The sequence below is a fragment of the Heterodontus francisci genome, chromosome 3, assembly GCF_036365525.1.
Source record: "Heterodontus francisci isolate sHetFra1 chromosome 3, sHetFra1.hap1, whole genome shotgun sequence".
NCBI classification, from domain to species: Eukaryota; Metazoa; Chordata; class Chondrichthyes; order Heterodontiformes; family Heterodontidae; genus Heterodontus; species Heterodontus francisci.
In genome coordinates, this window is record NC_090373.1 from 147,506,127 (window position 1) to 147,525,829 (window position 19,703).

General features: G+C 42.6%; 1 protein-coding gene across 4 annotated transcripts in view; it reads left to right on the forward strand.

Annotated features, from left to right (window-relative positions):
• Nucleotides 1-19,703, forward strand: part of phip (pleckstrin homology domain interacting protein) — a 309,793-nt gene that overhangs the window by 255,725 nt on the left and 34,365 nt on the right. For all 4 annotated transcript variants that reach the window (XR_010972495.1, XR_010972494.1, XM_068026790.1 and 1 more), the window contains exons 30-32: nt 3,128-3,283; nt 10,767-10,887; nt 14,078-14,203. Coding sequence is in view for 2 of the 4 variants with exons in the window: in XM_068026790.1 (XP_067882891.1) it covers nt 3,128-3,283; nt 10,767-10,887; nt 14,078-14,203 (403 nt within the window). In the remaining 2 variants the exon portion in view is untranslated. The remainder of the gene's footprint in view (nt 1-3,127; nt 3,284-10,766; nt 10,888-14,077; nt 14,204-19,703) is intronic.

Below are 19,703 nucleotides of genomic sequence, written 5' to 3' on the forward strand. Positions count from 1 at the left end.
AACTCCTCAGATACTGAAGCAGTCTGTGTCCACATGCAGCAAGACCTGGACAACATTCAGGCTTGGGCTGATAAATGATAAGTAGCATTTGCGTCACACATGTGCCAGGCAATGACAATCTCCAGTAAGAAAGAATCTAACCATCTCCCCATGATATTCAACGGCATTACCATCGTTGAACCCCCAGCATCACCATCCTAAAGATTTACCATTGACCAGAAACTAAACTGGACCAGCCATATACATACTGTGGCTACAAGAGCAGGTCAGTGGCTGGCAATTCTCTGGTGAGTAACTCACCTCCTCACACCCCAAATCCTGTCCACCATCTGCAAGGCACTGGTCAGGAGTGTGATGGAATACTCTCCACTTGCCTGGATAAGTGTAGCTCCAACAACACTCAAGAAGCTCAACACCATCCAGGACAAAACAGCCTGCTTGATCGGCACCCCACCGAGCACCTTAAATATTTACTCTTTCCACCACCGATGTGCAGTGGCAGCAGTGTGTACCTTCTACAAGATGCACTGCAGCAACTCCTTCAACAGCTCCTTCCAAACCCGTAATTTTCACCACCTAGAAGGACTAGGAGAGCAAATGCATGGGAACAGTACCACCTGCAAGTTCCCCTCAAAATCACACATCATCCTGAATTGGACCTATAACCCTGTTCCTTCACTGTCGCTGGGTCAAAAACCTGATACTCCCTTCCTAACAGCACTATGGGTGTACCTACACCAGATTGACTGCAGCTTTTCAAGATGGCGGGCCACCACCACTTTCTTAAGGACAGTTAGGGATGGGCAACAAATGCTGGTCTTGCCAGTGACGCTCACATCCTGTGAAAGAATAATAATAAAAAATCCTATGGAAAGTTCCATTTTAAAATGTCCAAATTGCTGGGTGGGCTCGGTGTTCAGAATTGCATTGTTAAGAAGTATTGAGAAGCTGAGTTGAGAAGCCACACCTTGCCCGTCATGCCACACTTAACAGGATCATAACTGTCTTTTTCCCACAAATAACTCTGAATGCTTACTGAGAAAAAAAATCAACACTTTTTTCCACATTAAGTAAAATTTTTAACAGGGTTTTAAACAAATTAGAAATTCTGAAGAATACGTGCTTAACAATGACATGATTAAATGTATCCATTGAATTGTCTTTTGTGCCTTCATTAAGGTTTTTACTGGCAAGTCTCAGACTCTGAAAATACTGGGTTTGGATTTGATATTTTTGCACAGAGCTGAGCAATTTACCAGGACTGTTCAGTCAACCAACCATTAGAATATTTTTCTGAAGGTTTTGGCAGCTTCTGTTACATTGTTTTTCAAAAATTATTTGATATCACACAAATGTTCAAAAGCAGGTCTAGTAATTACTTGAAGTAAGACTACACATATATATCCTAGCCCAATAACAAAGCTTTTTTTAAATTTGTTTGTGGAATGTGGGAATCACTGGCTAGGCCAGCATTTATCGTCCGTCCCTAAAGGCCCTTGAACTGAATGGCTTGCTCGGCCATTTCAGAGGCTATTTCAAGAGTCAACCACATTGCTGTGGGTCTGGAGTCACATGTAGGTCAGACCAGATAATGACAGAAGATCTCCTTCCCTGAAGGACATTAGTGAACCAGATGGGATTTTTACAACAATCGACAATGATTTCATGGTCATCATTAGACTAGCTTTTTAATTCCAGATTTACTAATTGAATTAGTAAAAGTGCAGGAAAGGTTCACAAGGATGATACCAATACTGTGAAGGTACAACTATCAAGAAAGACTGAACTGGCTGCGGCTCTTTTCTCTAGAAAATCGAAGATTGAGTGGTGACCTGATAGAAGCCTTTACAATTATGAAAGGATTTCATTTTTTCCTCGTTCACTCACACATGTACAGGTACACATAAAATAAAAGCAAAATACTGCGGATGCTGGAAATCTGAAACAAAAACAAGAAATGCTGGAATCACTCAGCAGGTCTGGCAGCATCTGTGGAAAGAGAAGCAGAGTTAACGTTTCGGGTCAGTGACCCTTCTTCGGAACTGACAAATATTAGAAAAGTCACAGATTATAAACAAGTGAGGTGGGGGTGGGGCAAGAGATAACAAAGGAGAAGGTGCAGATTGGACCAGGCCACATAGCTGACCAAAAGGTCACGGAGCAAAGGCAAACAATATATTAATGGTGTGTTGAAAGACAAAGCATTAGTACAGATTAGGTGTGAATACACTGAATATTGAACAGCAGCAAGTGCAAACCTGAAGAAAAACAACCTGAAAAAAACAGTGGGTAAGCAAACTGAACAAACTCAGATGAAATGAAATAAATGCAAAAAAACATTGTAAAAAATGTAAAAAGGAATGTAAAAAAAAGGAAGAAAAAATAACTAAAAATGAAAGTAAAATGGGGGGCTGTCATGCTCTGAAATTATTGAACTCAATGTTCAGTCCAGCAGGCTGTAGTGTGCCTAATCGGTAGATTTCAGAGCATGACAGCCCCCCATTTTACTTTCATTTTTAGTTATTTTTTCTTCCTTTTTTTTACATTCCTTTTTACATTTTTTACAATCTTTTTTTGCATTTATTTCATTTCATCTTAGTTTGTTCAGTTTGCTTACCCACTGTTTTTTTTCAGGTTGTTTTTCTTCAGGTTTGCACTTGCTGCTGTTCAATATTCAGTGTATTCACACCTAATCTGTACTAATGCTTTGTCTTTCAACACACCATTAACATATTGTTTGCCTTTGCTCCGTGACCTTTTGGTCAGCTATGTGGCCTGGTCCAATCTGCACCTTCTCCTTTGTTATCTCTTGCCCCACCCCCACCTCACTTGTTTATAATCTGTGACTTTTCTAATATTTGTCAGTTCCGAAGAAGGGTCACTGACCCGAAACGTTAACTCGGCTTCTCTTTCCACAGATGCTGCCAGACCTGCTGAGTGATTCCAGCATTTCTTGTTTTTGTTACAGGTACACATATGTGCATATAGCCAGTTGCTTGTTTTTAAAACAAAAGGCTTGTCATAAACTTTATCTGAATTGGATTTGGTTAGTTTGGACCCTCAGTTAATAAGAGAATGTCAGAAATGCATTATTTCCTTTGGATTAACTGTGCTTATTGTATTTCAGCTGTTTTCCCCACTGAACCTGGGTCAAGTGTTCCCTTGACTGCTGCTGAGCATAAGATACAGCTGTACAAATCTCAGGAAGGAGACTGGGGCTGCAGGAAGAGAGATGCAGAATGTGAAAGAATTCATGGTGGGATCAATCAGCTCATAACTCTTGGTATGTTGTTATCCAATAAAAGCTGAAGTAACTAAGTTAAACTCAAACCTCCAATTGGAATATAAAGCTTTGACAAAACTCTTACTTGTCCTTTTAAGTTAATTTCACTTTATCATCTTATCATCTATTCCAGGCTTCTGCCAGTGCCTCTAACTAATTAGGAAACATGTGACATTGATTCGAGGTGGTTAAGCCCTCCAATTCCTTTCATTCAACATCTGAAAGCATTGAAACTTACAAGATTCTGAAGGGAAATAAAAACAAGAAATGGTGGAAATAGTCAGCAGGTCTGGCAGCATCTGTGGAGAGAGAAGCAGAGTTAGGGCTTGACAGGGTAGACACTGCGAGATTGTTTCCGTTGGCTGGCGAATCTGAAACATGGAGACACAATCTCAGGATAAGGGGATGATCATTTAGGATTGAGATGAGGGAAATGTCCTCACTCAAAGGATTGTGAATCTTCGGAATTCTCTGTCTCAGAGGGTACTGGATGCTCCATCATTGAATATATTTAAGGCTGGGATAGACAGATTTTTGGTGTCTCTCGGGGAATCGAGGGATATGGGGAGCGGGCGGGAAAGTGAAGTTTCATGCCTAAGATCATCCATGATCATATTGAATAGTGGGGCAGGCTCGACGGGCCATGCAGTCTACTTCTATTTCTTATGTTCAAAGATATGTTAAGATTTCTGGTTCAACTCTGATGAAGAACTGCACCTGAAACTTAACCTGTATGTTCTTTTCAGAAAATGATTGAGCTGTACATTTCAAGAATTTTCTGTTTTTATTTAAGTAAATTGTTATGCATACATATGCTGTGATCCTACTGTTAATAATCCCTTAAAGCGAATTAAAACTTATTCACTTCTATAATTTACCATATTTTCTGTTACGGTCGAGTGAGGAGGGGTTTGAAGGGCTTCCCTCTCCTTGCTTGACCACAACAGGTTTAATTCTTAAAGTGGAGGTACTGGCCAATTCAGTAGGTGTTTGATTCTATATTTGCTATCATCATAACAAGAACCATTCGGACAGGTTTTCTTGAGTTAACAAAGAAAGAGGTTAACTTTATTGTACCTAAACTGAACTAATAAAGTAACAAACAACATGCCAACTTTTACTCTCGCACACACTTTCCGAAGGTTTACACACACACACAAATAGGTTACAGAGTGAGGAAGATTGGTTGAGTTGGAGTCCATAGAAAAAAAAGGGCATACACTCTGTGAAGTTTGGTGATTTGGCTGGCTTCTAGCTGAATTCAGTGGTCCTGAGGCTTTTCATTTGAAGAGGTAGATTTGGTGAGTCTCTTCAAGATAGCGATGCGGATGATTTCCTCCAACAGTGTTTCTGATTATAGCTGGAGTATGTAAAGGTGGTCAGTCATCAAGCAGGATTTGAAAGCTTTCAAGCTGGAATGGAGAGAGAGAGGGACCCCCACTTAGGGTCTGCTCATGTAAGAGTCCAGTCGCTTCTCCTCCCTCTGCTGCAGAAAGACACAAGCTTAAAGCCACAGATGGGGAGGGGCTTGTCACATGACAGTCACTCAGTCATTCAAACAGAGCAGTTAGCAGTATTTTTCTGCTCGCTGAGAGAACAGGTAGTTCCTTCAAACTTCTTGAGTCTTGGTTCTAGCTGGGGACCTAGCAGACATTTCATCTCTCTCCTCACAGGCATTGAAGTGTAGAATACAGATTTTCAAATTAGGTGATCATCTTAAGCTGAAAGGATGACTTTGCTGGAAGCTTGTCTCTTTAAAAATGTCATTAAAAAAATATATAAATTCAGATCTCCAGATTAAAGAAGATGATCATTCAACAAAACACATTGACATAATATGCACATAAAGGGTAACTCTCCAAATTCCTTAATGTTTCCCTTTATGTTGACCCTTTTGGCCTTTCTAGCATCTTTTTATTTCCTTTCTATAATATGTTTTCAATTATTCTCTCATATACCTTTTTTTTTTAAATATGATTTTTGCTCTAATCTCCCTATTTATGCATTGACTCACTACCCTTGAGGACCCCTTGTTGATCATCACCCCTAATTAGAATACATTTAATTTGTACTGCATCCATTTTAACTTGAAATATTACTGATTGCTGATGCACTCTTTGATCTACCATTTTTCCAATACTTAACCTGGTCTAGGTCCATTAAAGTTCAGCAATTTCCAGTCCAACAATTTCATCTTCCACTCCTCTTTCATCATCTGTTTTACGCATATGGCAGCATAGTGGTTATGTTACTGGACTAGTAATTCAGAGACCAGGACCAATGATCTGGAGACATGAGTTTAAATCCCACTCTGGCAGCTGGAGAATTTAAATTCAGTTAATTAAATAAATCTGGAATAAAAAGCTGGTCTCAGTAATGATGATTGTGAAACTACCACATTGTCGTAAAAACCCATCTGGTTCACTAATGTCCTTTAGGGAAGAAAATCTGCTGCCTTACCCAGTCTGGCTTATATGTGACTTCAGACCCACAGCAATGTACTTGACTGTAACTGCCCTCTGAAATGCCTTGCAAGCCACTCTTCAGTATCAAACCGCTACAAAAAGCAATAAGAATGAAACTAGATGGGCCACCAAGCATTGACCTAGGCACCAGACATGACAACCCTAGCCCAATCAACCTTGCTGCGTCCTCCCTGCTGACACGCTAACACAGTGGCGCAGTGGTTAACACCGCAGCCTCACAGCTCCAGTGACCCGGGTTCAATTCTGGGTACTGCCTGTGCGGAGTTTGCAAGTTCTCCCTGTGTCTGCGTGGGTTTCCTCCGGGTGCTCCGGTTTCCTCCCACATGCCAAAGACTTGCAGGTTGATAGGTAAATTGGCCATTAGCAATTGCCCCTAGTATAGGTAGGTGGTAGGGAAATATAGGGACAGGTGGGGATGTGGTAGGAATATGGGATTAGTGTAGCATTAGTATAAATGGGTGGTTGATGGTCGGCACAGACTCGGTGGGCCGAAGGGCCTGTTTCAGTGCTGTATCTCTAAACTAAACTAAACTAAAAAAAAATATGGGGACGTGCCAAAATTGGGAGAGCAGCCCCAGAGACTAGTGCTGCAACAGCCTGACATAATCATTCTCACTGAATCATACCTTACAGCCACTGTCCTAAACTCCTCCATCGCCATCCCTGAATATATCCTGTCAGCATTGACTTCCAGGCCCATGAAGTTTCACAGCTTCAGGTCAAACATGGGAAAGGAAACCAACTGCTAATTACCACCTGACACCTTCCCTCAGCTGATGAATCAGTAATACTTCACGTTGAACACCACTTGGAAGAAGCACTGAGCGTGTCAAAGGCACAGAATGTAATCTAGAGTGGGAGCTGCAATGTCGATCACCAAGAGTGGCTCAGTAGCACCACTACTGACTGCACTGGCCAAGTCTCAGAGGACATCGCTGCAAGACTGGGCCTGTGGCAGGTGGTGATAGAACCAACACGAGGGAAAAAGCTATGTCATCTCATCCTCAACAATTTACCTGTCGCAGGTGAATCTGTCCATGATAGTAATTGAAAGGAGTGACTACAGCACAGTCCTTTTGAAAGTGAAGTCCCACCTTCACACTGAGGATACCCTTCATTGAGTTGTGTGGCACTACCATCATGCTAAATGCAATAGCTTCAGAACAAATCTACCAACTCAAAAACATCCATGAGGTGCTGTGAACCATCAGCAGCAGCAGAATTGTATTCAAGCAAAATCTGTAATCTCATAGTCTGGCATATCCCTCACTCTAACATGACCATCAAGTTAGGTGACCGACCCTGGTTCAATGAGGAGTGTAGATCATGCAAGGAGCAGCACGAGCATACCTGAAAATGAGTTGCCAACCTGGTGAAGCTACAATACAGGACTACATGTATGCTAAACAGTGCATGCAGCATGCTGTAGTCAGAACTAAAGGGTGTCACAACCAATGGATCAGATCAAAGTTCTGTATACTGCAAAGACTATGGGCTACAACAACATCCCAGGTGTAGTGCTGGAGACTTAGGCTCCAGCACTAGCTGCACCCCTAGCCAACCTGTTCCATTACAGCTATAACACTGGCATCTATTTGATAAAGTGAAAAAATACGGAACAAATCCAATCCGGCCAATTACCGCCCTATCAGTCCACTCTAGATCATCAGCAACATGATGGAAGGTGTCATCAATAGTGATATCAAGTGGCACTTACTCAGAAATAGCCTACTCACCAATGCTCAGTTTTGGCTCTGCTAGGGCCACTCGGCTCCTTTCCACATTGCAGCATTATGCCAAATGTGGACCAAAGAGCTGAATTCAGAGGTGAAGTGAGCGTTTGACTGATTGTGGCATCAAGGGCCCTAGTAAATTTGGGGTGAACAGGAATCAAGGAGAAAATTCTGCACTGGCTGGAGACATACTAAGGACGAAAGAAGATGGTTGTGGTTGTTGGAGGCCAATCGTATCAGGCCCAGGACATCGCTGTGACATTTCCTCAGACAGTGAGCTAGGTCCAACCATCTTCAGATGGTCCATCAATGATCTTCCCTCCAACAGAAGGTCAGAAGTGGGGATTTTCGCTGATGATTGCAGTGTTCAGTCCCATTCACCCATTTACAACTCCTCAGATCCTGAAATAGTCTGTGCCCACATACAGCAAGACCTGGACAACATTCAGGCTTGGGCTGACAAGTAGCAAGTAATATACATGCCACACAAGTGCCAGGCAATGACCATCTCCAACAAGAGCGAGTCGTAACTTCCTCCCCTTGTCAATCAACAGCATTACCATTGCTGAATCCCCCACTATCAACACTGGGATCGCCATTGACTTGACACTTAACTGGACCAGCTATATACATACTGTGGCTCGAAGAGCAGGTCAGAGGCTGGTGATTCTGTGGCGAGTAACTCACCTCCTGACTCCTCAAAGCTTGTCCACCATCTACAAGGCACAAATCAGAAGTGTGATGGAATATTCACTACTTGCCTGGATGAGTGCAGCTCCAACAACATTCAAGAAGCTTGATACCATCCAGGACATCGCAGTCTGCTTGATTGGTACCCCATCCACCACCTTAAACATTCGTTCCCTACACCACCAGTGAATCGCATCTGTAGTATGCACCATCTCTAAGATGTACTGCAGCAACTTGCCAAGGCTTCTTCAGCAATATCTTCCAAACCTGTGACCTCTACTGCATAAAAGGACAAAGGCAGCAGATGCATGGGAACCCCACCACTTGGAAGTTCTCCTCCAAGTCACACAGCATCCTGACTTGGAAATATATTGCTGTTGCCTCATTGTCATTAGGTCAACATCCTGGAACTCCCTACCTTTGGGAGTACCTGCACCACACAGATTGCAGTGGTTCAAGAAGGTGGATCACTGCCATCTTCTCGAGGGGCAATTAGGCATGGGCATTAAATGGTGACTTCGTAAGAGATGCCCACAGCCCAAGAATCAATAGGAAAAGAAAGATTCAGTGTCAACCTAAGGAAATTATGATCAGTATTACTCAAAAAATCTGCTACCTCAAATTTGTGAGCTCTGGTTGCTGACTCTCCTGCCAATAGAAACAGTTTCACCTCCTTTCCTGTATCAAAACACTTAATAATTTTGAACACCTCTATTAAAACTCTTCTTACCTTTCTCTACTCAGGGGAACAATCCCACCTCTCCAGTATCTCCACGTAACTGAAACCCCACATTCTGCGTATAATTCTAGTAAATCTCCTCTGTCCCCTTTCCAAGGCCTTGACATCCTTCCTTCATGTCATGGTAGGGCCATTTTCTATACCACTCAACTGCATTATCCTCATAGGGCAGCAATAGCCTGTCTGCAAAAAGGTGCAGCCAGGTTTCAGGTCACAGCAGACCATTATTACCCCTGCAAGTGCCAACCCTCCGCTGCAAAAAAGTCACAGCTGATGGCAGACCTTGACTTCTGCTATTATATTGCCTGAGGTTTTAAGAAGACAAATCCCCTTTGTATTTTTCACATAGGTTTGCCAGGACCTGCAGAAATGATTGGTGACTTCTTAGCAGGTTCAACTAATGACCCAACCATACTTTCTTTTGTGCAATACCATGTAAAGTTTATCTGTTTATTGGAGTGCATCTGAAGAGCCAGCCAGCATAAATGTTAGTAGGGCATTTATATCTTGTAGAAGGGTCTGTATGTGATGTCCTTTTGAGTGGAAGGCCTGTTGCAAAGCAGGCCCCATACTGTGTTGGCAGGGAATTGCCTGGTTTCAATGATCAGTCAAGCCTGTATAATTGAGAACAAGGCCCTGCTGCAACCTTCGTCTGCCTTCACAACCAACAGCTGATCCACCGTTGAAGGATTTTGTTGTGGTCGGACTTATTGAATGGTAGCCCTTGCTCGTCGTGTCATAGGGTGCTGTAAAGTAGGTTTATGGGTTCTGGAATGAAGTGGAGGCACCACCCTCTAGCTCTCCCCATGCTAAGCACCCTGCTGCTGCAATCCACAACTGTGTATCCGTCAGGAGAGGTCCTGTTTATTTCACAGCTAGCCTCCATATCTGGAGGTTGTTCCAGCTCTCCACTGACATGGTTGGTAGCTGCAGCTCACCCCAACATATCTTATGATGCCACTGCAGTTCTGTTTGCACAACAGCAGAATGTCTGCCAAAGCAAATTCACCTGTCTGAAGGTTCAGGTTTTGGCTGCAAACAGGAGGCAGCCTGACCAGCCAGGCATTTCTCCCTAGTTCTTCCTTTTCCTCCCTGAAATTCTAAGTGGCAGCAGTTTTGTTTTAAATGCTAAGGCCCTGACAAAGCATTTTAAAGCATTGTAAAATCTTTGAGCCTCCTATAGGTTCTTCTGCCTGAAAGTCAGCCTTGAGGCTGGTGTCCATCATCCCTATAAGCTGTGAAATGGTGCGGTGCATTTTTCCACCTCCTTTTTAATTACCTGATGAAGCTCCCATTTGCTTTGAACAGAGCTTCAACTGCCCATCCTAGGCCCAACTGCTTAATAGAGTGGGGCCTGAAATGGGTAGCAATGTAACCAAACCAATTTTCCCCAAATTTCTGCATTAAATGGCCTGTCTGTGCCTGAAATCTGGACCTAGTGAACACTAAAATCCATCCTTCTGCTCTGCTATGAGCAACTCGTATGTTTTACCAGCATCACAAATATTTATTTTGTGTGTATACTATACCTTAAGGATTAAAATAATCAAAGCACCATTTACGAAAATGAGGTAAGTGAAGTAATATAAGGAACCACACATGTATTTAATTCATAAATGTTTTCCTGAAACATTGATAAGATCTGAATGAAGTTCCTTCCAAGAGAAGATTCATTAAGCTACCCTCATTTGGCATTGAAAACATTTTAATTTTTTTTGATATTCTGTTCTGTTTTAATATATTTAAAAGAGATGGAATTTCCAATATGTATAACTTTATGGTCTAGGTACAGTAATTTTTCATAAATTGTTTAAATATTTACAATCTCATTTCAGATATTGCTGCTCCATTTGTGGCACCTGTGGACCTTCAGGCTTATCCTTTATATTGTACAGTAGTGGCTTATCCCACAGACCTCAACACAATTAAAGAGAGAGTAGAGAATAGGTTTTACAGGTGAGTTTACACTTTGTCTTACATGCGAGCAAGAATAAAGATGCAGTGATAGTCAATACCTGTGGTGATAAGAGTACGGACATATAACTCCAGGACCAGGAATTCCAAACTGACTTTGAGTCATTTATGGCACATTCGGCCATCGAGTCTATGCTGGCCCTCCTTGAGCAATCCAGTTAGTCCCATTCCCCTGCCCTACTCCGTAGCCCTGCAGATTTATTTCCTTCAAGTGCCCATCCAATTTCTCCTGAAATAATTGATCATCCCTGCTTCCACCACCCTGATAGGCAGCGAGTTCCAGGTCATTGCCACTCACTGAGTAATAAAGTTCTTCCTTTCATCGCCCTTGCATCTCTTGACCAAAACCTTAAATCTGTCTCTCCTAGTCCTGATACCATCAGCTAATGGGAACAGTTCTTCCTTGTTTAATGTATCTAAACCTGCAATATTCTTGTGCACTTCTATCAAATCTCCCCTCAATCTCATTTGCTCCAAGGAGAATAACCCCAGCTTTTTCAGCCTAACTTGTAGCTAAAATCCCTCATCCCTGGAACCATTCTGGTAAATCTCCTCTGCACCCTCTCAAGGACCCTCACATCCTTCCTAAAGTGTGTTGACCAGAATTGGACACAATACTCCAGTTGTGGCCTAACCAGAACTTTATAGAGGTTCAGCATAACTTCCCTGCTTTTGTACTCAATACATCTATTCATGAAGTGCAAGATCTCATATGCTTTTGTTAACTACACTCAATATGTCCTGCCACCTTCAAAGATCTATGTACATGCACCACCAGGTCCCTCTGTCCCTATACACTCTTGAGAACTGTGCCATTTAGTCTATGTTGCTTCTCCTTATCCCTTTTGTCAAAATGCATCACCTCACACTTTTCTGTTACTAAATTCCATCTGCCACTTGTCTGCCCATTCTGCTAGCCTATCTATGACCTGTTGCATTTGTTATGGGTTTTTTTTGTTCCGTGTTTGCCACTCCTCCAAGTTTGTATCATTGGCAAATTTTGAAATTTTTCTCTGTATTCCAATATCTGTGTCATTTATATATATATATATATATATACTGTTACTAAATTCCATCTGCCACTTGTCTGCCCATATATATATATACACACACATATATGTGTGTGCGTATATAACCTTTGGGGAACACCACTGTCTACTGTCCTCCAGTCTGAAAAATAACCGTTTACCATGACACGCTGTTTTCTGTCCTTAAGCCAATTTTTTTTTATCCAAGCTATCACTGACCCTCCTATTCCATGCGCCTCAATTTTATTAACCACACTGAGGTTGCAATCTACTTGCTGTCAGATGAAGGAGTATATTGTAATGAAAGATTCCTTCTCAGCAGAAACGACCACTTGCATCTGGCTCCATAGTAGCATACCAGCAGCATGGTTGATGTACAAATATACTAGGAACATGAACAACAGGCCAAAAGCTCGCACTCAGTTTCTCAGACATTGAGATTATTATCTCAGTTTAGTTGCAGGAAGTTGCACTGGGTCATTGTTAAGTTTCTCTTGGAGGGATGAAAGGAGAAAAATTAAAGGATGAATTCCCCTGCACTGGTTCAGGTCTGTTTCTCCACTCAATTCAGGAAATGATTGACAATTTTAAGGGGGAGAAAATACTTACAAGCACTTTTGACAGCAGATGGGAAATGCGCATAGCCTAGCAATTCAGCCCTCTTTACTAACGAGGACAAATTGCAGTGTGAGGAACGCTAAAATTGTGTGGGCTATGATCAGCATTGGAATGAAAAATAAATTTGCATTTGCTCAAAACATTCCCTCAATTTTTACCTATTGTAAAAAGAAAAATTTCACTTGTTCTTGGCTAAGAAAGTGTCAGCCGTCAGAAAGAACTCGGTGTCAGCTGTAGCCCAGTGTTAGCATTCTAGCCTCTGAGCCAGAAGCTTGTAGTTTCAAGTCCTCATCCAGATTTGAGCGTAAGATCTCGGCTGAAGCTCCAGTCAGTTTCGTATTATATTTCAGTAGGTACTAAAGTGATAATGATGCATCTGCTGTGAAAATTTGCAATAGGGTGTAAATGAAGGATGCAGTGATTTGTACAGTTAAATTTTGCAAATACATGCACCCATCACGGAGTTTTGCATTTTGAGAACGGCCTGGCCTGATCCTCCTGGTGGTGGCAAGGCACTGTGGCGGCTTCTCGACTGCTGGGCGACGGGACCACAATTTGAATATTTTAGTCAATTAAAATAATTAATTGAAATAAACGTACGTCGGCCTCCTGATCCGCTGTGATCTTCAGCCTGGCGACCGGCATTTCTGCGCCTTCAGATCCCCGTCCGGGGAAACGAGGCTCAACTCTGGTGGGGAGGGGGGGTCAGGTAGATTTATCAGTGCGGTTGTGCGGGGCCCTGGGAACAGGGTCAAATTAACATCATGGCTGTAGGGGATGGCGGGATGGATTGTAGTTTAAAGTTTATGCAGTTTGGAGGCGGGGGGGGGAGATCAGATGATAAAGGTAAAGTGTTTTTGGGGGGGGGGAGGGCAAATAATTAATTGTTATGGGGGGGTGAGAGAGGGGCAGCAGAAATGTTTTTACTTAATTTAATTCATTCTGTATTTAAATTAGCCGGTAAGGCTAACAGCCCTTTAAAAATGGCGTCAGCGCCTGCAAACAGGCAGCTGACACCATTGCTGGCCCTCTTCACATGATCGGGGGTTGGGTTGGGCCGCCCGCCCCAGTGATTTAAATGAGCCATCACTCTTGGAATCATGGTGGTTCTTTGACATGTCCGCCATTTTTGAAGCTCGCCACCTATCATAAAATACAGGCATTGTTTATTCTCATCCAGTTGCATTCCCTAAATGAATGGCAATATTTAATGAATGACTTCTCATTTAATTATTTATTGGTCTTATATCCCTTAACTTATTCCAGTCCTAACTCGGCTTTCATTTTGGTTTGTTTTATACGAAGGATCACATGAATCAAATGGCAAAAGTAACTTATTTTTGGTCTCATTTGAATGATACCTTGCCAAGTGCAGCATTCTGCAGAAGAGTAGTTTACTTATTTTCTCTAAGGTGGAGTGTAGAATGTCTCTCCTTTTACACACCCATTGTTGGTGCCCTTCATTAGTCGTTGTGTAATAATTTAAAGTTTATGTGGTTAAGTAAAGTGAAGCTATTATTTTTCAGACGTATGGCATCCCTGATGTGGGAGGTACGTTATATTGAACATAATGCACGGACTTTCAATGAGCCTGGAAGCCCCATAGTTAAATCTGCCAAATTCGTCATCGATGTACTCCTGCAGTTTATAAAGTAAGTTATCTTTGTACATGTGTTTGTTCATATAAAAACACTGCATCTAGTACATATCTGTCACACCTCAAGGCACAACACTTTGTTGCAAAGAAAAATGTGTTATGTTCTACCTGATCAGTTTAAATATCATATTCTAAAAATATCTAGCGGCGGGGCTACCTCCGCCATGTGCAGAGGGAGCCTTGTAAGATGAAGCACATTCGTTGGGGGGGTGTCAAAGAACAAAGAACAGGACAGCACAGGAACAGGCCACTCGGCCCTCCAAGCCTGCGCCGATCTTGATGCCTGCCTAAACTAAAACCTTCAGCATTTCCGGGGACCGTATCCCTCTATTCCCATCCTATTCATGTATTTGTCAAGATGCCTCTTAAACGTCATTATCGTACCTGCTTCCACCACCTCCCCCGGCAGCAAGTTCCAGGCACTCACCATCCTCTGTGTAAAGAACTTGCCTCGCATATCCCCTCTAAACTTTGCCCCTCTCACCTTAAACCTATGTCCCCTAGTAACTGACTCTTACACCCTGGGAAAAAGCTTCTGACTATCCACTCTGTCCATGCCGCTCATAACTTTGTAAATCTCGATCATGTCACCCCTCCACCTCCGTCGTTCCAGTGAAAACAATCTGAGTTTATCCAACCTCTCCTCATAGCTAATGCCCTCCAGACCAGGCAACATCCTGGTAAACCTCTTCTGTACCCTCTCCAAAGCCTCCACGTCCTTCTGGTAGTGTGGCGACCAGAATTGCACGCAATATTCTAAGTGTGGCCTAACTAAAGTTCTGTACAGCTGCAGCATGACTTGCCAATTTTTATACTCTGTGCCCCGACCGATGAAGGCAAGCATGCCGTATGCCTTCTTGACTACCTTATCCACCTGCGTTGCCACTTTCAGTGACCTGTGGACCTGTACGCCCAGATCTCTCTGCCTGTCAATACTCCTAAGGGTTCTGCCATTTACTGTATGCTTCCCACCTGCATTAGATTTTCCAAAATGCATTATCTCACATTTGTCCGGATTAAACTCCATCTGCCATTTCTCCCCCCAAGTCTCCAACCGATCTATATCCTGCTGTATCCTCTGACAATCCTCATCACTATCCACAACTCCGCCAACCTTTGTGTCGTCCGCAAACTTACTAATCAGACCAGCTACATTTTCCTCCAAATCATTTATATATATATATACTACAAAGAGCAAAGATCCCAGCACTGATCCCTGTTGAACACCAGTAGTCACAGCCCTCCATTCAGAAAAGCACCCTTCCACTGCTGCCCTCTGTCTTCTATGATAGAGCCAGTTCTGTATCCATCTTGCCAGCTCACCTCTGATCCCGTATGACTTCACCTTTTGTACCAGTCTGCCATGAGGGACCTTGTCAAAGGCTTTTCTGAAGTCCATATAGATAACATCCACTGCTCTTCCTTCATCAATCATCTTTGTCACTTCCTCAAAAAACTCAAATCAAATTAGTGAGACACGACCTCCCCTTCACAAAACCATGCTGCCTCTCGCTAATAAGTTCATTTGTTTCCAAATGGAAGTAAATCCTGTTCCGAAGAATCCTCTCTAATAATTTCCCTACCACTGATGTAAGGCTCACCGGCCTATAATTTCCTGGATTATCCTTGCCATCCTTCTTAATCAAAGGCACAACATTGGCTATTCTCCAGTCCTCTGGGACCTCACCTGTAGCCAATAAGGATGCAAAGATTTCTGTCAAGGCCCCAGCAATTTCTTCCCTTGCCTCCCTTAGTATTCTGGGGTAGATCCCATCAGGCCCTGGGGACTTATCTACCTTAATGCTTTGCAAGACACCCAACACCACCTCCTTTTTGATAATGAGATGACTGAGACTATCTACACTTCCTTCCCTAGTCTCATCATCCACCAAGTCCTTCTCTTTGGCGAATACTGATGCAAAGTACTCATTTTGTACCTCGCCCATTTCCTGTGGCTCCACACATAGATTCCCTTCTCTGTCCTTGAGTGGGCCAACCCTTTCCCTAGTTACCCTCTTGCTCTTTATATATGTGTCCTTCCTCTGTGGGCAATCTGTGGCTCACAGAGGAATACCTGTGCAGTTTCCTTCCTTCCTTCAGCGTCCTCCGATGCATTCATTCCAATCCTGGTGACGTATCAAGTTGAAATGCAGCCAGTCTTTCTAATCCCTCCTCTGTAGCAATTTTTAGCCCATCGAGTACCTCCTTTCGCTATGACTTTGGCAGCATCTTTTTCGTAGAGACAGATGTAAACTACTCATTTAGTAACTCAACTATGCTGTCTGCCTCAATGAGTAGATCCCCTTTTTTGAATCCTAATCAGCCTCACCCCTCCTCTTACTATCCTTTCACTATTTATATGCTCACAGAGAGGGGTTCTGTTTTCACTGAGATTATGACACAGTCATTAATATTGATTGGTCAAAGTTGTCAATAATCTAAAGCTGCTTCAGCAACAGTTGTATATGTGAATTTGGAGGAGAAATCTGAACATTTTCTTAACCGAGAATTCCATTGTTTAATTGAGTGCGTTCCAGGAAGGATGATCCCATTGTAACCAGCTTGGTGCTTTGTTTGTACGGTAAAACTTGACAAAGAATTTTGTCTTTCAAAATAATAACTAGCTATTTTTTGAAAGATAATTTGTTTTGTGCATATTAGCACCTCTACATAAAAGTCATTATATTTCTTTCTCATTAAAAGCTGCACAGCAACCAACACGTAACAAAAGATTTTGTTCCCAAAGTTGACTAAGTTTCAGCCCCTGGTGTTATAAGTCGTAGCAATAAAAAACTACATTGGCATTGAAGTACTTTGGGATAGCCTGAGATCAATAAAAAGTGTTAGTTAAATGCAAGTAGTTGTTCTTGTACAAGAGCTAGTAATTCATACTTTGCTTGTATCCTCACAACAGTTTTGGTAATAGCACTCTTGTGAAACTTCACTTCTATGTTACAATGATATTTTCAATTCATTCCTGGGATGCGCTTGCACTGATAAGGCATCCCTAGTTTCCCTGATGATATTAAGGGCTAACCATGTAGCATGGAACTGAAGTCACATATAAACCAGACAAGATTAGGGGTAGCAGATGCCAATCTAATGAACAAGGAATCATCTGGCAGCTTTCACTGGCATTTTTCTGGTACCAGTATATCTCTGTTTTATGTATTCAGAGCCTACAATTTCAACTTGTAAGTAGTTACAGGCATCTTTAAATGCCTTTTCTTTTTAGTTTATTACCTTAGTTCTGCTACATTTTGAAGCCTTTCCAGGGGCCTTAGTGGAATACATCCCAGCTCAGAGTTGGTGAGAGTTCCATTGAGGCTTCGTAGAGGGTTAATCGGCACAATTGACAGAATAGCACAGGACCACCTTGAGCTCCTCTCCAATCAGTTTGGAGGACCCTTTTGCTCTCTCCCTACTCTTTGAATGGAATTTCCATGGGGTTGAGTCCCAGCAGAATTAGCTTCTCCTCCCCTACTCATTCCAGCCCCTCAACTAAAATATGCCCCCATTGCGCCACTTGATCTCAGGAATTTCACACCCAAAGTAAAAATAAAAGGTTTTTTTTTTGCAAAATTAAAATAAAGATATTGGGTTGTACCACTGAGTGGTGCACTAGGTCCAGATGTGTTGATGCTTCAAGCAGACTTCATATTTACCTCTTCAAAAAAAGCTTGCTGAAAGTCATTCAATGCTAATTTTTTAAAAATTCCCCCTTTATACTTCATTATATTAAAAAAAAATTATACAACTTACATTAAACATTTTTTTGTTTTCTTTCTATTGCAATGCTTTCAAGTCCTTTAAAATGTTTGTATTCAATTATTTATAAGAAATTTAACTTATTAATTAGACTTGTACTCTTGGGTAAAGTGATAGCACGTTTAACGAGGTGGTCACACCGCAGGTAATGACTGCAGAGGCAGAAAAGGGATGGGTGACCACCAGGAGGAGTAGTTGGCGTAGGCAGGTAGTACAGGGATCCCCTGTGGCCATCCCTCTCTCAAACAGATATACCGCTTTGGATACTGTTGGGGGGGGATGGCCTCCCAGGGGAAAGCAGCAACAGCCACGTTCGTGGCACCTCGGTTGGCTCTGCTGCTAAGGAGGGGGTGAAAAAGAGTGGGCGAGCCATACTGATAGGGGATTCAATTGTAAGGGGAACAGAAAGGCATTTCTGTGGCTGCAAACGAGACTCCAGGATGGTATATTGCCTCCCTCGTGCTAGGGTCAAGGATGTCTCTGAGCAACTGCAGGACATTCTGAAGGGAGAGGGTTAACAGTCAGAGGTCACGGTACACATTGGTACCAACGACATAGGTAGAAAGAGGGATGAGGTCCTGCAACAAGAATTTAGGGAGCTAGGTAGTAGAGTTAAAAGCAGGACCTCAAAGGTTGTAATCTCTGGATTACTCCCCAGTGCCACATGCTAGCAAGTATAGGAATAGGAGGATAGAGCAGATGAATGCGTGGCTGAGGAGGTGGTGCAGGAAGAAAGGCTTTAGTTTCCTGGATCACTGGGTTTGTTTCTGGCAAAGGTGGGGCCTGTACAAGTTAGACGGGTTGCACCTGAACCGGAACGGGACCAACATCATTGCTGGGAGGTTTGCTAGTGCTGTTGGGGGGGTTTTAAACTAAGTTGGCAGGGGGATGGGATACAGAGTGAAGGTACAGTAAGGGGTGATGCAAAGTCAAATACAGAGGAGAAAATGAGTCAGTCTGGAAGACAGAGCAAATATAGACCTGTTAAGGCACAAGTGAAAAATGCAATGCTGGATTGCATCTATTTTAATGCAAGGAGTCTTACTAGTAAGGCAGATGAATTGAGGGCATTGATTAGCACATGGGATTATGATATTATTGCTATCACAGAGACATGGTTGAGGGAAGGGCAGGACTGGCAGCTCAATATTCCAGGGTATAGAATCTTCAGGCATGACAGGGGAGGGTGTAAAAGAGCAGGTGGCATTGCACTGTCGATTAAGGAGTCAATTACTGCAGTAAGGAGGGATGATATCTTAGAAGGTTCCTCAAATGAGGCCATGTGGGTAGAACTTGAAAACAAAAAGGGGGCAATCACTTGGCTGGGAGTGTACTACAGGCCGCCAGTCAGGGAGAGATAGAGGAGCAGATATATAGGCAAATCTCAGAGAGGTGTAAAAATAATAGGGTAATAATTGTAGGGGATTTCAACTTCCCCAATATTAACTGGGATAGTCTTAGTGCAAAAGGTTTAAAGGGGGTGGAATTCTTAAAATGCATACAGGAGAGCTTTTTGAGCCAGTACATAGAAAGTCCTACAAGAGAAAGGGTGGTACTGGACCTAATCCGAGGGAATGAAGCCAGACATGAGGTACAAGTGTCAGTGGGGAACATTTCGGGGATAATGAGCATAACTCCTAAGATTTAAGGTAGTCATGGAAACGCAAAGATTGGACCGAAAATAAAGGTACTGAATTGGGGGAAGGACAATTTTAAGATGATAAAAC